Here is a 15,392-nt window from a genome sequence, read left to right as displayed (position 1 = left end):
TGTTCACCAAAAATTTTTTAAGTACCTGAAAATAAATACCCTTTCAGATACATAGCATGAGTTGGAAGCAGGAATGTAATCAATGCTAGATGTTACATATTTCACATTTAATACGTAATAATTAGTATTAACAGTAATCTGGATTTGGCCTTTGATTCATCTTTGGACCTGGATCTAGAGAAACTGAGAGTTTCAGGCAAAAGCATGAAGTCTTCCTTCACTGCCATAGTTCTTAGGTCCTTCAGGGGTGATCATTAAAGAAAGGCACTGATGTATAAAATTAAGGATATTTGTATTTTTGAAAAGTAGATGGCCTTTCCCATCTCCAATATCCCATTTCATCAAGATTTTGAAAGTGACAAATGCATTTTTTTACACCCATAGCAACCTGACAATCTTGCTTTGGGTTTACCATGAAACAGCTGGGACTTATATTTTATTAGAGTGCCAAAAGTTGAGAATCCTAGACACTAAACCCTAAAATGGTTTTAACTAATAATAGAATCAACAGATACCTGAAACTTTAAGTGCAAAGAAGGATAAAAAAAGTGATAAAGCTTCACTCTTTATCATCATACAGCATACAGCAGGTATGTGAGTAAATTATAGAGTTGTTTAACAAGCATGCTTTAATTTAATGCTAAATTTCAATGCAAAAAATAAGATTAAGTGATAAAGCTTCATTCTATCATACAGTGTGCCACAAATATCTGAGTAAATTATAGAGTTGTTTAATAAGTACCCTGTCACAGAAAATCATTGCTTATTTGATTTATTCCATTCATTTTCTTTATCCTATTTTAGGGATAAAGGTATCCTGTGTTCCCTCTATCACAAATAAAAAACTGAGAGCAAATTAAAAGGAAGACAAAGATAGCATCTAGTTTAGGAAGGTCTTCATATTTAGATTTTCATCAGGTCCAACAAATGCCCACAGGCCTTATCCCAAAAGTATTTGTAATAACGTTACTTAGGCATGCCACTACTGAGCACACCAGCCCAGCTTCCCTTGCCATTAATGGGAGCTTTGCAAGACTGGGCCAATGATGAACAAAATTACTTTGTTTCCACTACTATTTTATTTAAAATCCTTACAACAACAAAGAATAAGAATATATCATTAAGAATTACCTGTTCTGCCAGTGTCTCACTTTCTTTATGTTTCCCTCTTGACCACTGAATTCCACCGTTTCCAGTTATTATAATGGTTGCAAAAATCTCCTCACCTGAAGGACCTCTGCCAGGCTCTTTTACTTCAAATTTTTCTGAGTAGAAGGCAGACTGAAGAGTTTCCAGATTTATAAGATACTTAAGTTTCAAGTTTCTGGCAGTAGCTTTGCACTGGCTGAATTGCTGAATAAATCTGCGGAACCTGTACCTTATTCGCTTTCGCGTCAAAATGTGATAGCCTTGAATCTTTGCTCGAACACATTTTGGTAAGAATGTCTTGTAGCTGGAGACACAAGAGCACACCGTTTTCAATGCTCTAGGGTCAACTATAAATCTCAAAACGAAATCAAAAGACCAACCCCAAACTTTCAAAAAGCCAAGCAAGGAAGAGATTGATTCTCTTTCATCTATGGTGAGCAACCTTATTCAAATGCAGCTCTACTCATGGGCTCCCACTTCCTAACGGTGAAAGGGGTGATGATGCCCACGCAATTGGCAAAACCATTAGCATCACCCCTGCAATTTTGGGGGTAGGGTGGGAAGCTGTGGCTGTCCTGCTCTGTCTCAAGAAGCCAAAATGGGGTGGAAGTTGGGTGAGAGCCTGGGGGGATTCTCCAGGGGGGTGGCAAAGGTCAGCAGACTGTAAGGGGGCGGCAGGGTTGGTGGGAGCCATTTGGAGGCAGATCAATCAATTGATCAATGGTATTTATTGAGTGCTTACTGTGGGCAGAGTGCTTGAGCAGATAAAATACAATTGAGTTGGGAGACACGATTCATCCCACAAGGAGCTTACAGTCTAGAGGGGGAGATGGACATTAAAATAAATTATGGCTAGGTCCATATGTGCTGTGAGGCCGAGGGGTGGAATGCATATCAAGGGCTTTAAGAGTACAGGTCCAAGATGCAGAAGGGAGAGGGTAATGAGGCTCACTCAGGGAAGGACCCTTGGAGGAGATGTGATTTTAATAAGGCTTTGATGGTCTGTCATATGAAGGGGGAGAGGAGTTCCAGGCCAGAGGGAGAACGTGGGCAAGGAGTCGGCGGCGAGACAGACGAGATCAAGGTACAGTGAGCAGGCTGGCGTTAGAGGAGCGAAGTGTGCGGGCTGGGTTGTAGTAGGAAATCAGTGAAGTTAGGTAGAAGGGGGTAAGCTGGTTGAGTGCTGTAAAGCTGATGGTAAGGCGTTTCTGTTCAATGCGGAGGTAGAAGCGGAGGGTCTGGGAACTGTTATGGAGGAAAAATCGGCAGGAGAATTGAAAGACAATGAGGAAGCCAGGATAATGCCAAATTTGAGATCTTCTTAGACAAGTAGGACGGTGGTGCTGTCAACTGCGATGGAAAAATTAGGTGGAGGAGAATACACATATGAAGATCAACCTTTCCTCTTTGCAGAGCCAGGCACTACTTTCTCTTTTGCTAAAAGAGCAAAACAATACTGACTGCCATACACCAGGTTGCTCTGTCTGCTGCTTCTCTCTCCCTGTGTGCTGTTGTCTTCATAATCTCTGTTCTCAAAGGGGAAGCTACAGGAGCAGGAGACTTTCTCTGCTTTCCCAAACCTTGTCCTCTCCCTGACTTTCCCATCTCTGTTGACGGCACTACCATCCTTTCCGTCTCACAAGCCCGCAACCTTGGTGTCATCCTCGACTCCGCTCTCTCATTCACCCCTCACATCCAAGCCGTCACCCAAACCTGCCGGTCTCAGCTCCGCAACATTGCCAAGATCCGCCCTTTCCTCTCCATCCAAACCGCTACCCTGCTAATTCAAGCTCTCATCCTATCCCGTCTGGACTACTGCACTAGCCTTCTCTCTGATCTCCCATCCTCGTGTCTCTCTCCACTTCAATCCATACTTCATGCTGCTGCCCGGATTATCTTTGTCCAGAAACGCTCTGGACATATTACTCCCCTCCTCAAAAACCTCCAATGGCTACCGATCAATCTGCGCATCAGGCAGAAACTCCTCACCCTGGGCTTCAAGGCTCTCCATCACCTCGCCCCCTCCTACCTCACCTCCCTTCTCTCCTTCTACTGCCCAGCCCGCACCCTCCGCTCCTCCACCACTAATCTCCTCACCGTACCTCGCTCTCGCCTGTCCCGCCGTCGACCCCCGGCCCACGTCATCCCCCGGGCCTGGAATGCCCTCCCTCTGCCCATCCGCCAAGCTAGCTCTCTTCCTCCCTTCAAGGCCCTGCTGAGAGCTCACCTCCTCCAGGAGGCCTTCCCAGACTGAGCCCCTTCTTTCCTCTCCCCCTCGTCCCCCTCTCCATCCCCCCGTCTTACCTCCTTCCCTTCCCCACAGCACCTGTATATATGTATATATGGTTGTACATATTTATTACTCTATTTATTTATTTATTTATTTATTTGACTTGTACATTTCTATCCTACTTATTTTATTTTGTTGGTATGTTTGGTTCTGTTCTCTGTCTCCCCCTTTTAGACTGTGAGCCCACTGTTGGGTAGGGACTGTCTCTATGTGATGCCAATTTGTACTTCCCAAGCGCTTAGTACAGTGCTCTGCACATAGTAAGCGCTCAATAAATACGATTGATTGATTGATTGATTGACAAGACTCTCACAAAACCTTTCTGAACAGGTTACTGAAGAACTTAATCCACCATACGCTACTTAATTTCTCAGTGCCTCTGTTACCCCATCTCTAAAATGAGGATTAAATCCTCCTCCCTCTGATTTAAACTGTGAGCCCCATGTGGGACAGGGACTGTGTCCAACCTGATTATCCTGTATTTAGTAATGAACTACTTAGGTAGCAGAATCCAATGACTGCATTCAACTCAATCCCCTATGATTTTTTTTTTTTTTTTTGCCTAGAGTTAACTAGAGGCAGACTGGTTCATAACCTCAGTGGTAGTGGTAAAAATAGCATTTATTGTGCACTCACTGGGTATGATGCACTGTACTAAGCGCTGGGGAAGTACAAAACCTAGAAGTGACACATTCCCTCTGCACACAAGGGGCTTACACTTTAGACTTACCCACTTTACTTTTTTATTTACTTCAGATATTTCTTCAGACAATTAGGTTCAATGATGTTCATAACCTATTGGGTCTGAAGAGCTTTCCTTATTCTAACATCAGATTCTAAGTCCTCTCTTGCATCTTGAAACATGGCAGTGTAGAATAAGTCAACTGGATGGCAGCATGATATGGGTTGAAAAAGAAATACCTGGCCATGTCATCGTAGCTCTTAATAAACTTCCTAAGACAGCTAAACTTATTTGAATCGATCAATCATTGGTATTTACTGAGTGCATACTATGTGCAGAGCACTGTATTAAGCCATTTGTATAGCTAAAGAATACACTATAGAGGCCTTAATGTTATTCTGTGTCTGACATGCAGCAAGAGTCATGCCCACTGTGGTTAAAAACAACATTATCATTCTGGGAGCACATGATTAACACTATTCTTCCGTAGCCAGTTTCAGAAGTACTCTGGCTAAGTTATTGCCAGCAATAAATGGCAGTTACATGTCACAACTGCTTCTGTATTTCAGTCAGTCAATCAACCAATCAATGGTATTTACTGAGCGCTTACTGTGAGCAGAGCACTGCACTAAGCACTTGGGATAGTATGTTATAACAGAGTTGGTAGACACGATTCCTGCTCACAAGGAGCTAAAAGCCTAGCAGGGGAGTCAGGCAATGAAATAAATACAGATAGGAGAAATGGCAGGGTATAAAGACATGTACGTAAGTGCCATGGGGCTGAGGGTGGGGTGAATATCATGTATTCAAAGGGTACAGCTCTTTCACCTTTCTTTTGAAAACAGTGATGATGGTGCCATACTGAAAGCCCTAAGGCATTTCCTTTGAAAAGCTGAAGCAGTTATCTGAGCAGTACATCTCCTCCTTGCTTGTACAATTCATCCGGGTGTGCCTTCAGATCCAGGAGCCTTCACCATTCTTCAGGTCCTAACTGCAGTAGTGACTTCCTCAAAAACTGGAATATAGGCCACGCCATCGTATATTGGGAAATGCTCTATTCTCGGTAGGAGCTCGATCTTGAGGATGAAAGGTGCTCTAAAAAGATTACTCAAGCTACTAACTTGATTTTCTTCTTGTCTGCAATGAGAGTGGCGTCATCTATACTCTTCACTAACACTGGTGTACTATGCTTAGATCCCTACAGATGTTGGCCCTCCTTAGGCTCCTAATCCTCATATGTGCCATTAGAAAGGCAGCTACTCTTTTTTAATGACACTTTGGCTTCTCAACTTGAAAGTCACACATCTCGTAGATAGTTCTGAAGTATCAATTTATGACCGCTGTGAGAGCAGGAGAACTAGATGACTGCCAATTCAGAAAGAAATGATATGAAGACCCAAACTGGCTGTCTCTGATAGGGCACCAAAATTCAGGGAAGACAAGAGAACTATTTTAAAGATATACTGAAGGAGAATCTCAAATGATGATGGGAGACAACGACAGCAGGCAGATCAGCTTGGCATGAGGAAACCAGAAGAAGTTGTTTGCAAGCAGATGCTTTAGAAAGATTTTGCTATTAAGTAAAAGGTGTCAGGTGCCTCAGACCACAAATCCAACAGCATGGCCAAGATAATTCCTTCATGTGCACAATATGGAGGGGTCTTTGGAGGTGCGTCAGCTCTTTCATCTGCCCTCACACACTTGGATAAAATTTGCCCTTGATACTCACCTTCAACAACTCTCTTGATATGGTATTATGGTAAAAGAAATACTTTGATACTGATGTTTTTAAGAACAGGAGAATCAGTAATAGCACAGACCTGTACTCTTGAAAACTAAGAGACATGTAGCACTACTTTTAAGCAAGGAGTTAATTACCTGATAGAGTTATAGATGGCCAAGGGGGTTTGGTTTTTTTCCTTAGCTATTCTCATCATATCCAGGACCGCCATCCCAAGACATTCTTCCTGTGTTTCATGAGTTACAGGCACCTTTATCCAACCGTGAACAAAGTCATCTCTCCACTGAAGGAAAAAAGAAAAAAAATTCTCACTAAGTATTTTTGTCCATCACATTTAAACCTTCAGCATTATAATGTTCATAGGAGAGAAAAAAATACATTAGCTCCTTTTCCTATGCAGGAGGATACTACCATCTGATTTTAAATAGACTTCAATAAGGATGGTACATACAAGAGCAGCCTGTTCTACTCTGTTCTAGTAACTACATTAAAGTGGCCAGGATTAAAATAGCTTGTCCATCCTCTAAAGGCTCTTCAAATTTCCTTTACTTGGAAAAAAAAGAAAAAAAAAGTTGGTGACTAAAAAAGGAGCTAATAGACCTCAGGCTAAATGTAAGGTTTAAAATTTCAATGAAAATAGCTATCAGAAAACTGTAGGGACCTGGCCTACATCCCCAGAATGGTCTCAGGACATTGCAATGCTGTCATGGGCTTTGGGGGCTTCATTACTGGTGTTCCAGAGCAGCAAACCTGCCTTGTCCACAGATTAGGTAAAGTTTTTTTTTTCAAGCTTTTACTATCACAAATCACAGCCAGAAAATAGGATAACGAGATAGATGTTATTTTGCATTTTGTCAAGAGGACTACATTTTAGCTTTGTTTCCCAAATCATTCAATCAATAATATCTATTGAGTACTTACTGTGCACATACTAAATGCTGGGGAGAGTACAACAGAATTAGTATACATGATCCTTGCCCTCAGAGCTTTCAATCTCACTGAAATAAATTACAGACAGCATCGATAAGGGTACATATCCCCACTAGTAGGGAGTATGGCTTCATTAAATATAACAAATATGAATTCAGAAAGTTTATTTTATAATTTTGACTAATACGAAGTATAGACTCTTTTCTAGTGTGTTAAAAAAAGAATGCATAAAGCATGGACTCTAAACACAAATTCAGGCCAAAATTCATTAAACAACGGCAAGTTAGTGTTCATATTTTTAGCCTTTTCCCCATACTTTGGAGAATAAGTGAACAGTGGTGCTAAATTAAAATAGCTGTCTGGCTGGTTTTCTTAGCCTGCATTTTTCCATTCTGGTGACGTCACTATCAGCTGTAGTTTTTAATGAAGACCAACTGTTTAGCAGTTTGCTACTCTATAGCTTCAGACTATTTCTTCCCATCTTTTATTACTTGGAATTTAAAGAACCAGTGTTCCCAACCTTGTTTTCTGTTAAAAAAAAAACCCCTCACATGAACTACTCATTTTGGAAACTGGGTATATCCTTCTTTATCAGTAGTAGTAGTACTAAGCATATCTTGAATACCCACTTGGTGAGGTGCCTTGTCCTAGGCACTTGGGAAGTACAAAATAACCAAGTGACACATATCTTGTGTGCAAGGAGTTTACCCTCTAAAAGAGGAGATTAACAACAAAAAAAGTACAACTTGAGTTGTCAAAACAAATAATTAAGCAAGTGCACATATACATGAGTGTTAAGGAGGATGTGAATAAGTTCATAAATACTAGAGTTGGCTGAAGGGATGAATATAGAGAAGGAGCATGGCTCAGTGGCAAGAACACAGGTTTGGGAGTCAGAGGTCACAGGTTCTAATCCCGACTTTGCCACTTTGTCTGCTATGTGACTTTGGGCAAGCCACTTCACTTCTCTGTGGCTCAGTTACCTCATCTGTAAAATGGGAATTGAGACTGTGAGCCCCACATGGGACAACCTGATTACCCTGTATTTACCCCAGCGCTTAGATCAGTGCTTGGCACATAGTAAGTGCTTAACAAATACCATAATTACTACTATTATTATTATTATATGGCTCAGGGTGCTGGAAAATTGATTGGGGACATCTTGTGGTTGGAGGAGATGTGATTTTCGGAGCGTGGGGAGAGCTGTGGTCTGTCTGATGGGAGGGAGGGAGGGAGTTCCACGCTTGGTGAATGGCGTGAGCAAGGGAACTGAAGCAGGAGAGTGGATAGCAAGGTACAGCTACAAGACTGGTGTGAAGGAATCAAAACAGTGAGTCGGGACAAAGGAAGTGAAGAGAGCAGATATGGAAGGTGGGGCCAGATGGAGGAGAGCCTTGAAGCCAACTGTGAAGGGTTTTAGGTTGATGTAGAGAGACACAGGAAGCCAGTAGAGGGTTTTGAGGAGGGGAGAGATGTGGGCCGAATATCTTAAGGAAGATGATCCAGGCAGCAGCACCTAGTATAGACTGGAGAGGAGAGAGGCTGGAGGCTGGGAGACCAGCGAGGAGGCTGATGTAATGGTCTAGCCGCGGCAAGGCCAGAAACTTTAGAAGCAGCGTAGCCTGGTGGAAAGAGCACAGACCTGGGAGTCAGAGGACCTGGGTTTTAATCCTGGTTCCTCCCCTTGTCTGCTGTGTGGTTTTGGGCAACTCACTTAACTTCTCTGTGCCACAATTACCTCATCTGTAAAATGAGGATTAAGACTGTGATCCCCCAGGTGGGACATGGACTGTGTCCAATCAATCAATCGCATTTATTGAGCGCTTACTGTGTGCAGAGCACTGTACTAAGCGCTTGGGAAGTACAAGTTGGCAACATATAGAGACGGTCCCTACACAACAGTGGGCTCACAGTCTAGAAGGGGGAGACAGAGAACAAAACCAAACATATTAACAAAATAAAATAAATAGAATAGATATGTACAAGGAAGATAAATAGAGTAATAAATATGTACAAACATATATACATATATACAGGTGCTGTGGGGAAGGGAAGGAGGTAAGGCGGGGGGGATGGAGAGGGGAGCGAGGGGGAGAGGAAGGAGGGGGCTCAGTCTGGGAAGGCCTCCTGGAGGAGGTGAGCTCTCAGTAGGGCCTTGAAGGGAGGAAGAGAGTTGGCTTGGCGGATGTGGGGAGGGAGGGCATTCCAGGCCAGGGGGATGACGTGGGCTGGGGGTCGACGGCGGGACAGGCGAGAACGAGGCACGGTGAGGAGATTAGCGGCAGAGGAGCGGAGGGTGCGGGCTGGGCTGTAGAAGGAGAGAAGGGAGGTGAGGTAGGAGGGGGCAAGGTGATGGCCAGCCTTGAAGCCCAGGGGGAGGAGTTTCTGCCTGATGCGTAGGTTGATTGGTAGCCACTGCAGATTTTTGAGGAGGGGAGTAACATGCCCAGAGCATTTCTGGACAAAGACAATCCGGGCAGCTGCATGAAGTATGGATTGAAGTGAGGAGAGACAAGAGGATGGGAGATCAGAGAGGAGACTTCTCCCACAATTCTCCCCAAAAAGATGGGGTGGGGGTGGGGAATAGGCTTTAAAAAGGCCATTCATTCATTCATTCATTCATATTTATTGAACGCTTACTGTGTGCAGAACACTGTACTAAGCACTTGGGAAGTACAAATGGGCAACATATAGAGACGGTCTAAAAGGGGGAGACAGACAAAAAAAAACCAAGTAGACAGCTGTATACCAACAGAATAAACAGAATTATAGCTATATACACATCATTAATAAAATAAAGAGTAACAAATATGTACAAATATACACAAGTACTGTCGTGAGGGGAAGGGGGAAGGGCAGAGGGAGGGAGGGGGGCGATGGGAAGGAGAGGAGGAGAAGAAAAAGGGGGGCTCAGTCTGGGAAGGCCTCCTGGAGGAGGTGAGCTCTCAGTAGGGTTTTGAAGGGAGGAAGAGAGCTGGTTTGGCAGATGTGTGGAGGGAGGGCATTCCAGGCCAGAGGTGGGACGTGGGCTAGGGGTCGACGGCGGGACAGGCGAGAACGAGGCCCAGTGAGGAGGTTAGCAGCAGAGAAGCAGAGTGTGCAGGCTGGGCTGGAGAAGGAGAGAAGGGAGGTGAGGTAGGAGGGGGCGAGGTGATGGAGAGCTCTGAATCAATCAATCAATCAATCAATCAATCGTATTTATTGAGCGCTTACTATGTGCAGAGCACTGTACTAAGCGCTTGGGAAGTACAAATTGGCATCACATAGAGACAGTCCCTACCCAACAGTGGGCTCACAGTCTAAAAGCGGGGGGGGGGAGTCTAAAAGGGGGGAAGCTGAGAGTGAGGGGTTTTTGCTTGATTCGAAGGTTGATAGGCAACCACTGGAGATTTTTGAGGAGGGGAGTGACATGCCCAGAGCGTTTCTATACAAAGATTATCCAAGCAGCAGAGTGAAGTATAGACTGAAGCGGGGAACCATGAAACACTGATAAACGCTGGTTATGTCACATTGATTAAAAAGTTTTGCTCATTCTGCCTCTCCTTGCTAATATGCCAGGATTGTTGAATTTCTTCAGTACCATAAGATTAAAAGGATATGAAGAGAGACTTGCAACTTTAACGTGAATTCAATTGGTTTTGCAGCAGCATAGGGATTTCAATATATGAAATAAAGGAACTAATTTAAATCTCAACCCCCACACTTGAAAATTCAATATTTAGCATTTTAGATAAGGAACATATCAAATAAGGAACCTGGGCCATGGTCACAGTCACAGAAGAAAGAAAGGCAAAGAGCACAGCTATTTTCTGAAAACAACGAATGTGAAGAATGGGAAGAGAGTTGTTTCTGTGCCAGTGTGGCTGTATGCTTGCTGAATAACCACAGTAAAAGGGAGAAAAGAAAAGGCTACGGAGACTTCAATAAACCATATTTATTGAACCTTTACTGTGTGCACAGCACGGAACTAAGCACTTAGGAGAATACAATGTAACAGAGTTGGTAGACACGCTCCCTGCCCACAATGAGCTTACAGTCTAGAGTTCCATGTCAGATACTTCAGTCCCTCCAGGGATGCCCAATAACTGGGTGATCTCTGCTTTGATTTTTTAGGAACTCTCATTTCGCCTTATGATCAATGTGTGATTTTTGACTTTTTGAGAAAACCTTCTTGACCTACCAATCCGCCTGTTAGAAGTGGCCAGCTGCAGAGTCAGGTCTCCATGGAGGAATCATCATATTAACTATATGAACTATTAACAGTCGCCTTGCCCTTTTATTGGCTGGCCATGGCAGTTTACTGACGGATGAAGTTCTGTCCCCATCTGCCAAGTGCACAGTGCTCCACAGGGTTGGCACGCTAATGACTTCAGCCACTGACGACCTGGTTCTACGTTAAACCAAGCATAATCCTGCTACTACCACTGCAGCTGTCTTAATCAATCGATTAATCAGTGGTCTTCCCTCCCAAACCCTGCCCTCTCCCTGACTTTCCCATCACTGTTGACGGCACTACCATCCTTCCCGTCTCACAAGCCCACAACCTTGGTGTCATCCTCGACTACGCTCTCTCATTCACCCCTCACATCCAAGCCATCACCAAAACCAGCCGGTCTCAGCTCCGCAACATTGCCAAGATCTGCCCTTTCCTCTCCATCCAAACCGCTACCCTGCTCTTTCAAGCTCTCATCCTATCCCATCTGGACTACTGCATCAGCCTCCTCTCTGATCTCCCATCCTCGTGTCTCTCCCCACTTCAATCCATACTTCACGACGCTGCCCGGATTGTCTTCGTCCAGAAACGTTTTGGGCATGTTACTCCCCTCCTCAAAAATCTCCAGTGGCTACCAATCAATCTGCGCATCAGGCAGAAACTCCTCACCCTCAGCTTTAAGGCTCTCCATCACCTCACCCCCTCCTACCTCACCTCCCTTCTCTCCTTCTACAGCCCAGCCCGCACCCTCCGCTCCTCTGCTGCTAATCTCCTCACTGTGCCTCGTTCTCGCCTGTCCCGCCGTCGATCCCCGGCCCACGTCATCCCCCTGGCCTGGACTGCCCTCCCTCCCAACATCCGCCAAGCTAGCTCTCTTCCTCCCTTCAAGGCCCTACTGAGAGATCACCTCCTCCAGGAGGCCTTCCCAGACTGAGCCCCCTCCTTCCTTTCCCCCCATCCCCCTCCATCCCCCCATCTTACCTCCTTCCCTTCCCCACAACACCTGCATACATGTATATATGTTTGTACATATTTATTACTCTGTTTATTTATTTATTTATTTTACTTGTACATATCTATTCTATTTATTTTATTTTGTTAATATGTTTGGTTTTGTTCTCTGTCTCCCCCTTCTAGACTGTGAGCCCACTGTTGGGTAGGGACTGTCTCTATATGTTGCCAATTTGTACTTCCCAAGTGCTTAGTACAGTGCTCTGCACACAGTAAGCGCTCAATAAATACGATTGATTGATTGATTGGTATTTATTGAGCACTTACTCTGTAAAGAGCACTGTATTAAGCACTTAGGAGAGTATGATACTACTCCCCTTTGGGAGCTTTATATAGCCCAGCAGCAACTTCTATGGTGGCAGGGGGGTGGGAGGGAAAGGAGCAGACATTAATACAAACAAATGAATTACAGCTCGATACTTACATAAGTTACTTAAGTACTGAGGGGCAAATATCAAGTGCTTAGAGGGTATAGATCCAAGTTGTATGGGAACTGCAGAAGGGAGAGGTTATAGGGGAGGGCCTCCTGGAGGAGATGTGACTTTAATAAGGCTTTGAAGAAGGGGAGAGAAGTGATCTGTCTTACATGGAGGGGGAGGGAGTTCCATGTTAGAGAAGCAGTGTGGCTCAGTGGAAAGAGCACGGGCTTTGAAGTCACAGTTCATGGGTTCAAATCCCGGCCCAGCCAATTATCAGCTGTGTGACTTTGGGCAAGTCATTTAATTTCTCCGTGCCTCAGTTACCTCAGCTGTAAAATGGGGATTAAGACTGTGAGCCCCCCATGGGACAACCTGATCACCTTGTAACCTCCCCAGTGCTTAGAACAGTGCTTTGCACACAGTAAGCACTTAACAAATGCCATCATTATTATTATTATGTCAGAGGCAGGGAGTGGGCAAGGGGTCAGAAGTAAGATAGATTAGATGGAGGTACAGTGAGTAAACTGGTGTTAGAGCAGCAGAGTGAGCAGACTGGGTTGTAATAGGAAATCGGGTCAGGTAAAGCAGGAGGGGGTGAGCTGTGGGAGTGTTTTAAAAACTAGTGGCAATGAACTTCTGTTTAGTGCAGAGGTGGATGGGCAACCACTGGAGGATCCCGAGGAGTGGAGAGATGTGGTCAATGTTTTTTGAGAAAAAAATGATCTGAGCAGTAGAGTGAAGTGCCGACTGGATTGGGGAGAGACAGGAGGCAGGGAGGTCAGCAAAAAGGAAGATGCAGTCATCAAGGCAGGATAGAATTAAGTGCTTGGATCAGCACAGCGGCATTTTGGATAGAGAGGAAAGGGTGGATTTTTAGTAATGTCGTGAAGGTAGAACCGACAGGATTCAGTGACAGACTGAATATGTAGGGTGAATGAAAGAGACGAGTCTAGGATAATGCCATTTAAGGTCCTGGTGGTGCTGTCTATAGTGATGAAAAATCAAAGGGAGAATACTGTAAACTCTAGACTGTAAGCTTGTTGTGGGGAAGGAACATGTCTACCAACTCTGTTATACTGTACTCTGCCAAGTGCTCAGCACAGTGCTCTGAACATAGAAAGCTCTCAATACATACAATTGATTGACTGAGCGGAGTTCTGTTTTGGACTGTTTAGCTTGAGGGGTCAGTTGGATATCCAGGTAGAGATGTCCTGAAGGCAGGAGGAAATATGAGACTGCAGAGAAGGAGAGAGGTCAGGGCTGGAGAGGTAGATTTGGGAATCATCTGCATAGAGATGGTAGTTGAAGCCATGAGAGTGAAGGAGTCCTCCATGGGAGCGGGTGTAGATGGAGAATAGAAGGGGACCCAGAACTGAGCCTTGAGGGACTCTCACAGTTAGAGGGTGGAAAGCAGAGGAGAAGCCCGCGAAAGAGACCGAGAAGGAATGACCAGGGAGATAGAGGCGGAGCCAGGAGAGAACAGAGTCAGTGAAACTAGTGTTTCAAGGAGTCACGGAGGATTAAGATGGAGTAGAGGCTGTCGGATTTGGCAAGGAGAAGGTCATTGGTAACCTCAGAGAGGGACGTTTCTATGGCGTGAAGGGGGTGGAAATCAAAATGGAGGGAGTCAAGAAGAGAATTGGAGGAGAGACATTGAAGGCAGCAGGTGTAGATAACTCAAACTTGAAATTTGGGGAGGAATGAGAGGAGGGAGATGGGGAAAGACCTGGAGGGATCCGTGGGAATCAAGGGAGGGGTTTTTAAGGATACAGGAGCAAGTTGGAAAGTAGTAGGGAAGAAGCTATTGGAAAGTGAACAGTTGAAGATAGTGGTCAGGGAGAGAAGAATAGAAGGGATTGGGTCAGAGGCACAAGAGGAGGGATTAGATGGGGATTAAATACCTGTTCACTCTCTCTCAGACTGGGAGCCCAGAGGAATGCATGTCATCTCATTATCTTGTAACTGCCCCAGCACTCAGCTCAGTGACTAGCACACAGTAAGTTCTTAACAAATGCTATTTTTAATATCATTATTGTTACTGTTATGTTTGGATGACGAGGAGGGGCTGCCTTCAGTTCTACCAGTGCAGTGATATCCATTGCTGTTGCACCTCAATCAATCAATCAGTTGTATTAATTGAGCATTTACTGTGTGCAGAGCACTTCACTAAAATCTCAGGAAAGTACAACAGAGTGAATAATAATAATAATTAATAACAATTACTACTGCAGTGATATCAATTGCTATTGTACCTCAATCAACGGTATTAAATTCAATCATTCAATCATATTTATTGAGTGCTTACTTTGTGAACAGCACCATACTAAATGCTTGCAAAGTACAATTCAGCAACAGAGACAATCCCTACCCAACAACAGACTCACAGTCTAGAAAACTGAGCACTTACTGTGTGCAGAGCACTGTACTAAGCACTTGGGAAAAATACAATACCACTGAGTAGGTAATAATATTAATAATAATAATTACTAACAATTAGGGTATTTGTTAAGTGTTGACAATGTACCCAGCATTGGTGTAAGCACTGTGTAGATACAAGATAATCAGGTTGGAAAGAGTTCCAGTCCCACATGGTGCTCACAGTCTAGGTAAGAGGGAATAGGATTTAATCCCCATTTTACAGATGACAGAACTGAGGCACTGAGAAGTTAAATGACTTGTCCCGGGTCACATAAAAGACAAGGGGCAGAGTCAGGATTAGAACCCAGATCCTCTGACTCCCAGGCCTGTGGCTCTTTCCACTAGACCACGCTGCTTTCTCAGGGCAGACACGATACCTCACCACAGGGAGCTTTCAGTTTGGAGGGGGAGACAGACACTGAAACAAATTCCAGATAGGGGAAATGTACATAAAATGCTGAGGTGTGACTATCAAGAGTTTAAGAGGTACAGATCCGAGTACATAGGTGATGCAGAGCGGTGGATGGGTAGGGGAAATG

General features: G+C 44.3%; 1 protein-coding gene across 2 annotated transcripts in view; it reads right to left on the bottom strand.

Moving 5' to 3' along the window:
* The window catches only part of JAK2 (Janus kinase 2), a 187,711-nt gene that overhangs the window by 86,550 nt on the left and 85,769 nt on the right, over positions 1-15,392 (bottom strand). For both annotated transcript variants that reach the window (XM_038769577.1, XM_038769575.1), the window contains exons 7-8: positions 6,000-6,145; positions 1,132-1,453 (exon numbers count right to left, since the gene is read on the bottom strand). In XM_038769577.1, the coding sequence (XP_038625505.1) occupies positions 1,132-1,453; positions 6,000-6,145 (468 nt within the window). The remainder of the gene's footprint in view (positions 1-1,131; positions 1,454-5,999; positions 6,146-15,392) is intronic.

The sequence above is a fragment of the Tachyglossus aculeatus genome, chromosome X4 (assembly GCF_015852505.1).
Source record: "Tachyglossus aculeatus isolate mTacAcu1 chromosome X4, mTacAcu1.pri, whole genome shotgun sequence".
NCBI lineage: Eukaryota > Metazoa > Chordata > Mammalia > Monotremata > Tachyglossidae > Tachyglossus > Tachyglossus aculeatus.
The sequence above is the reverse complement of the archived record's forward strand: the minus strand, read 5'-3'. Positions and strand labels throughout refer to the sequence as shown.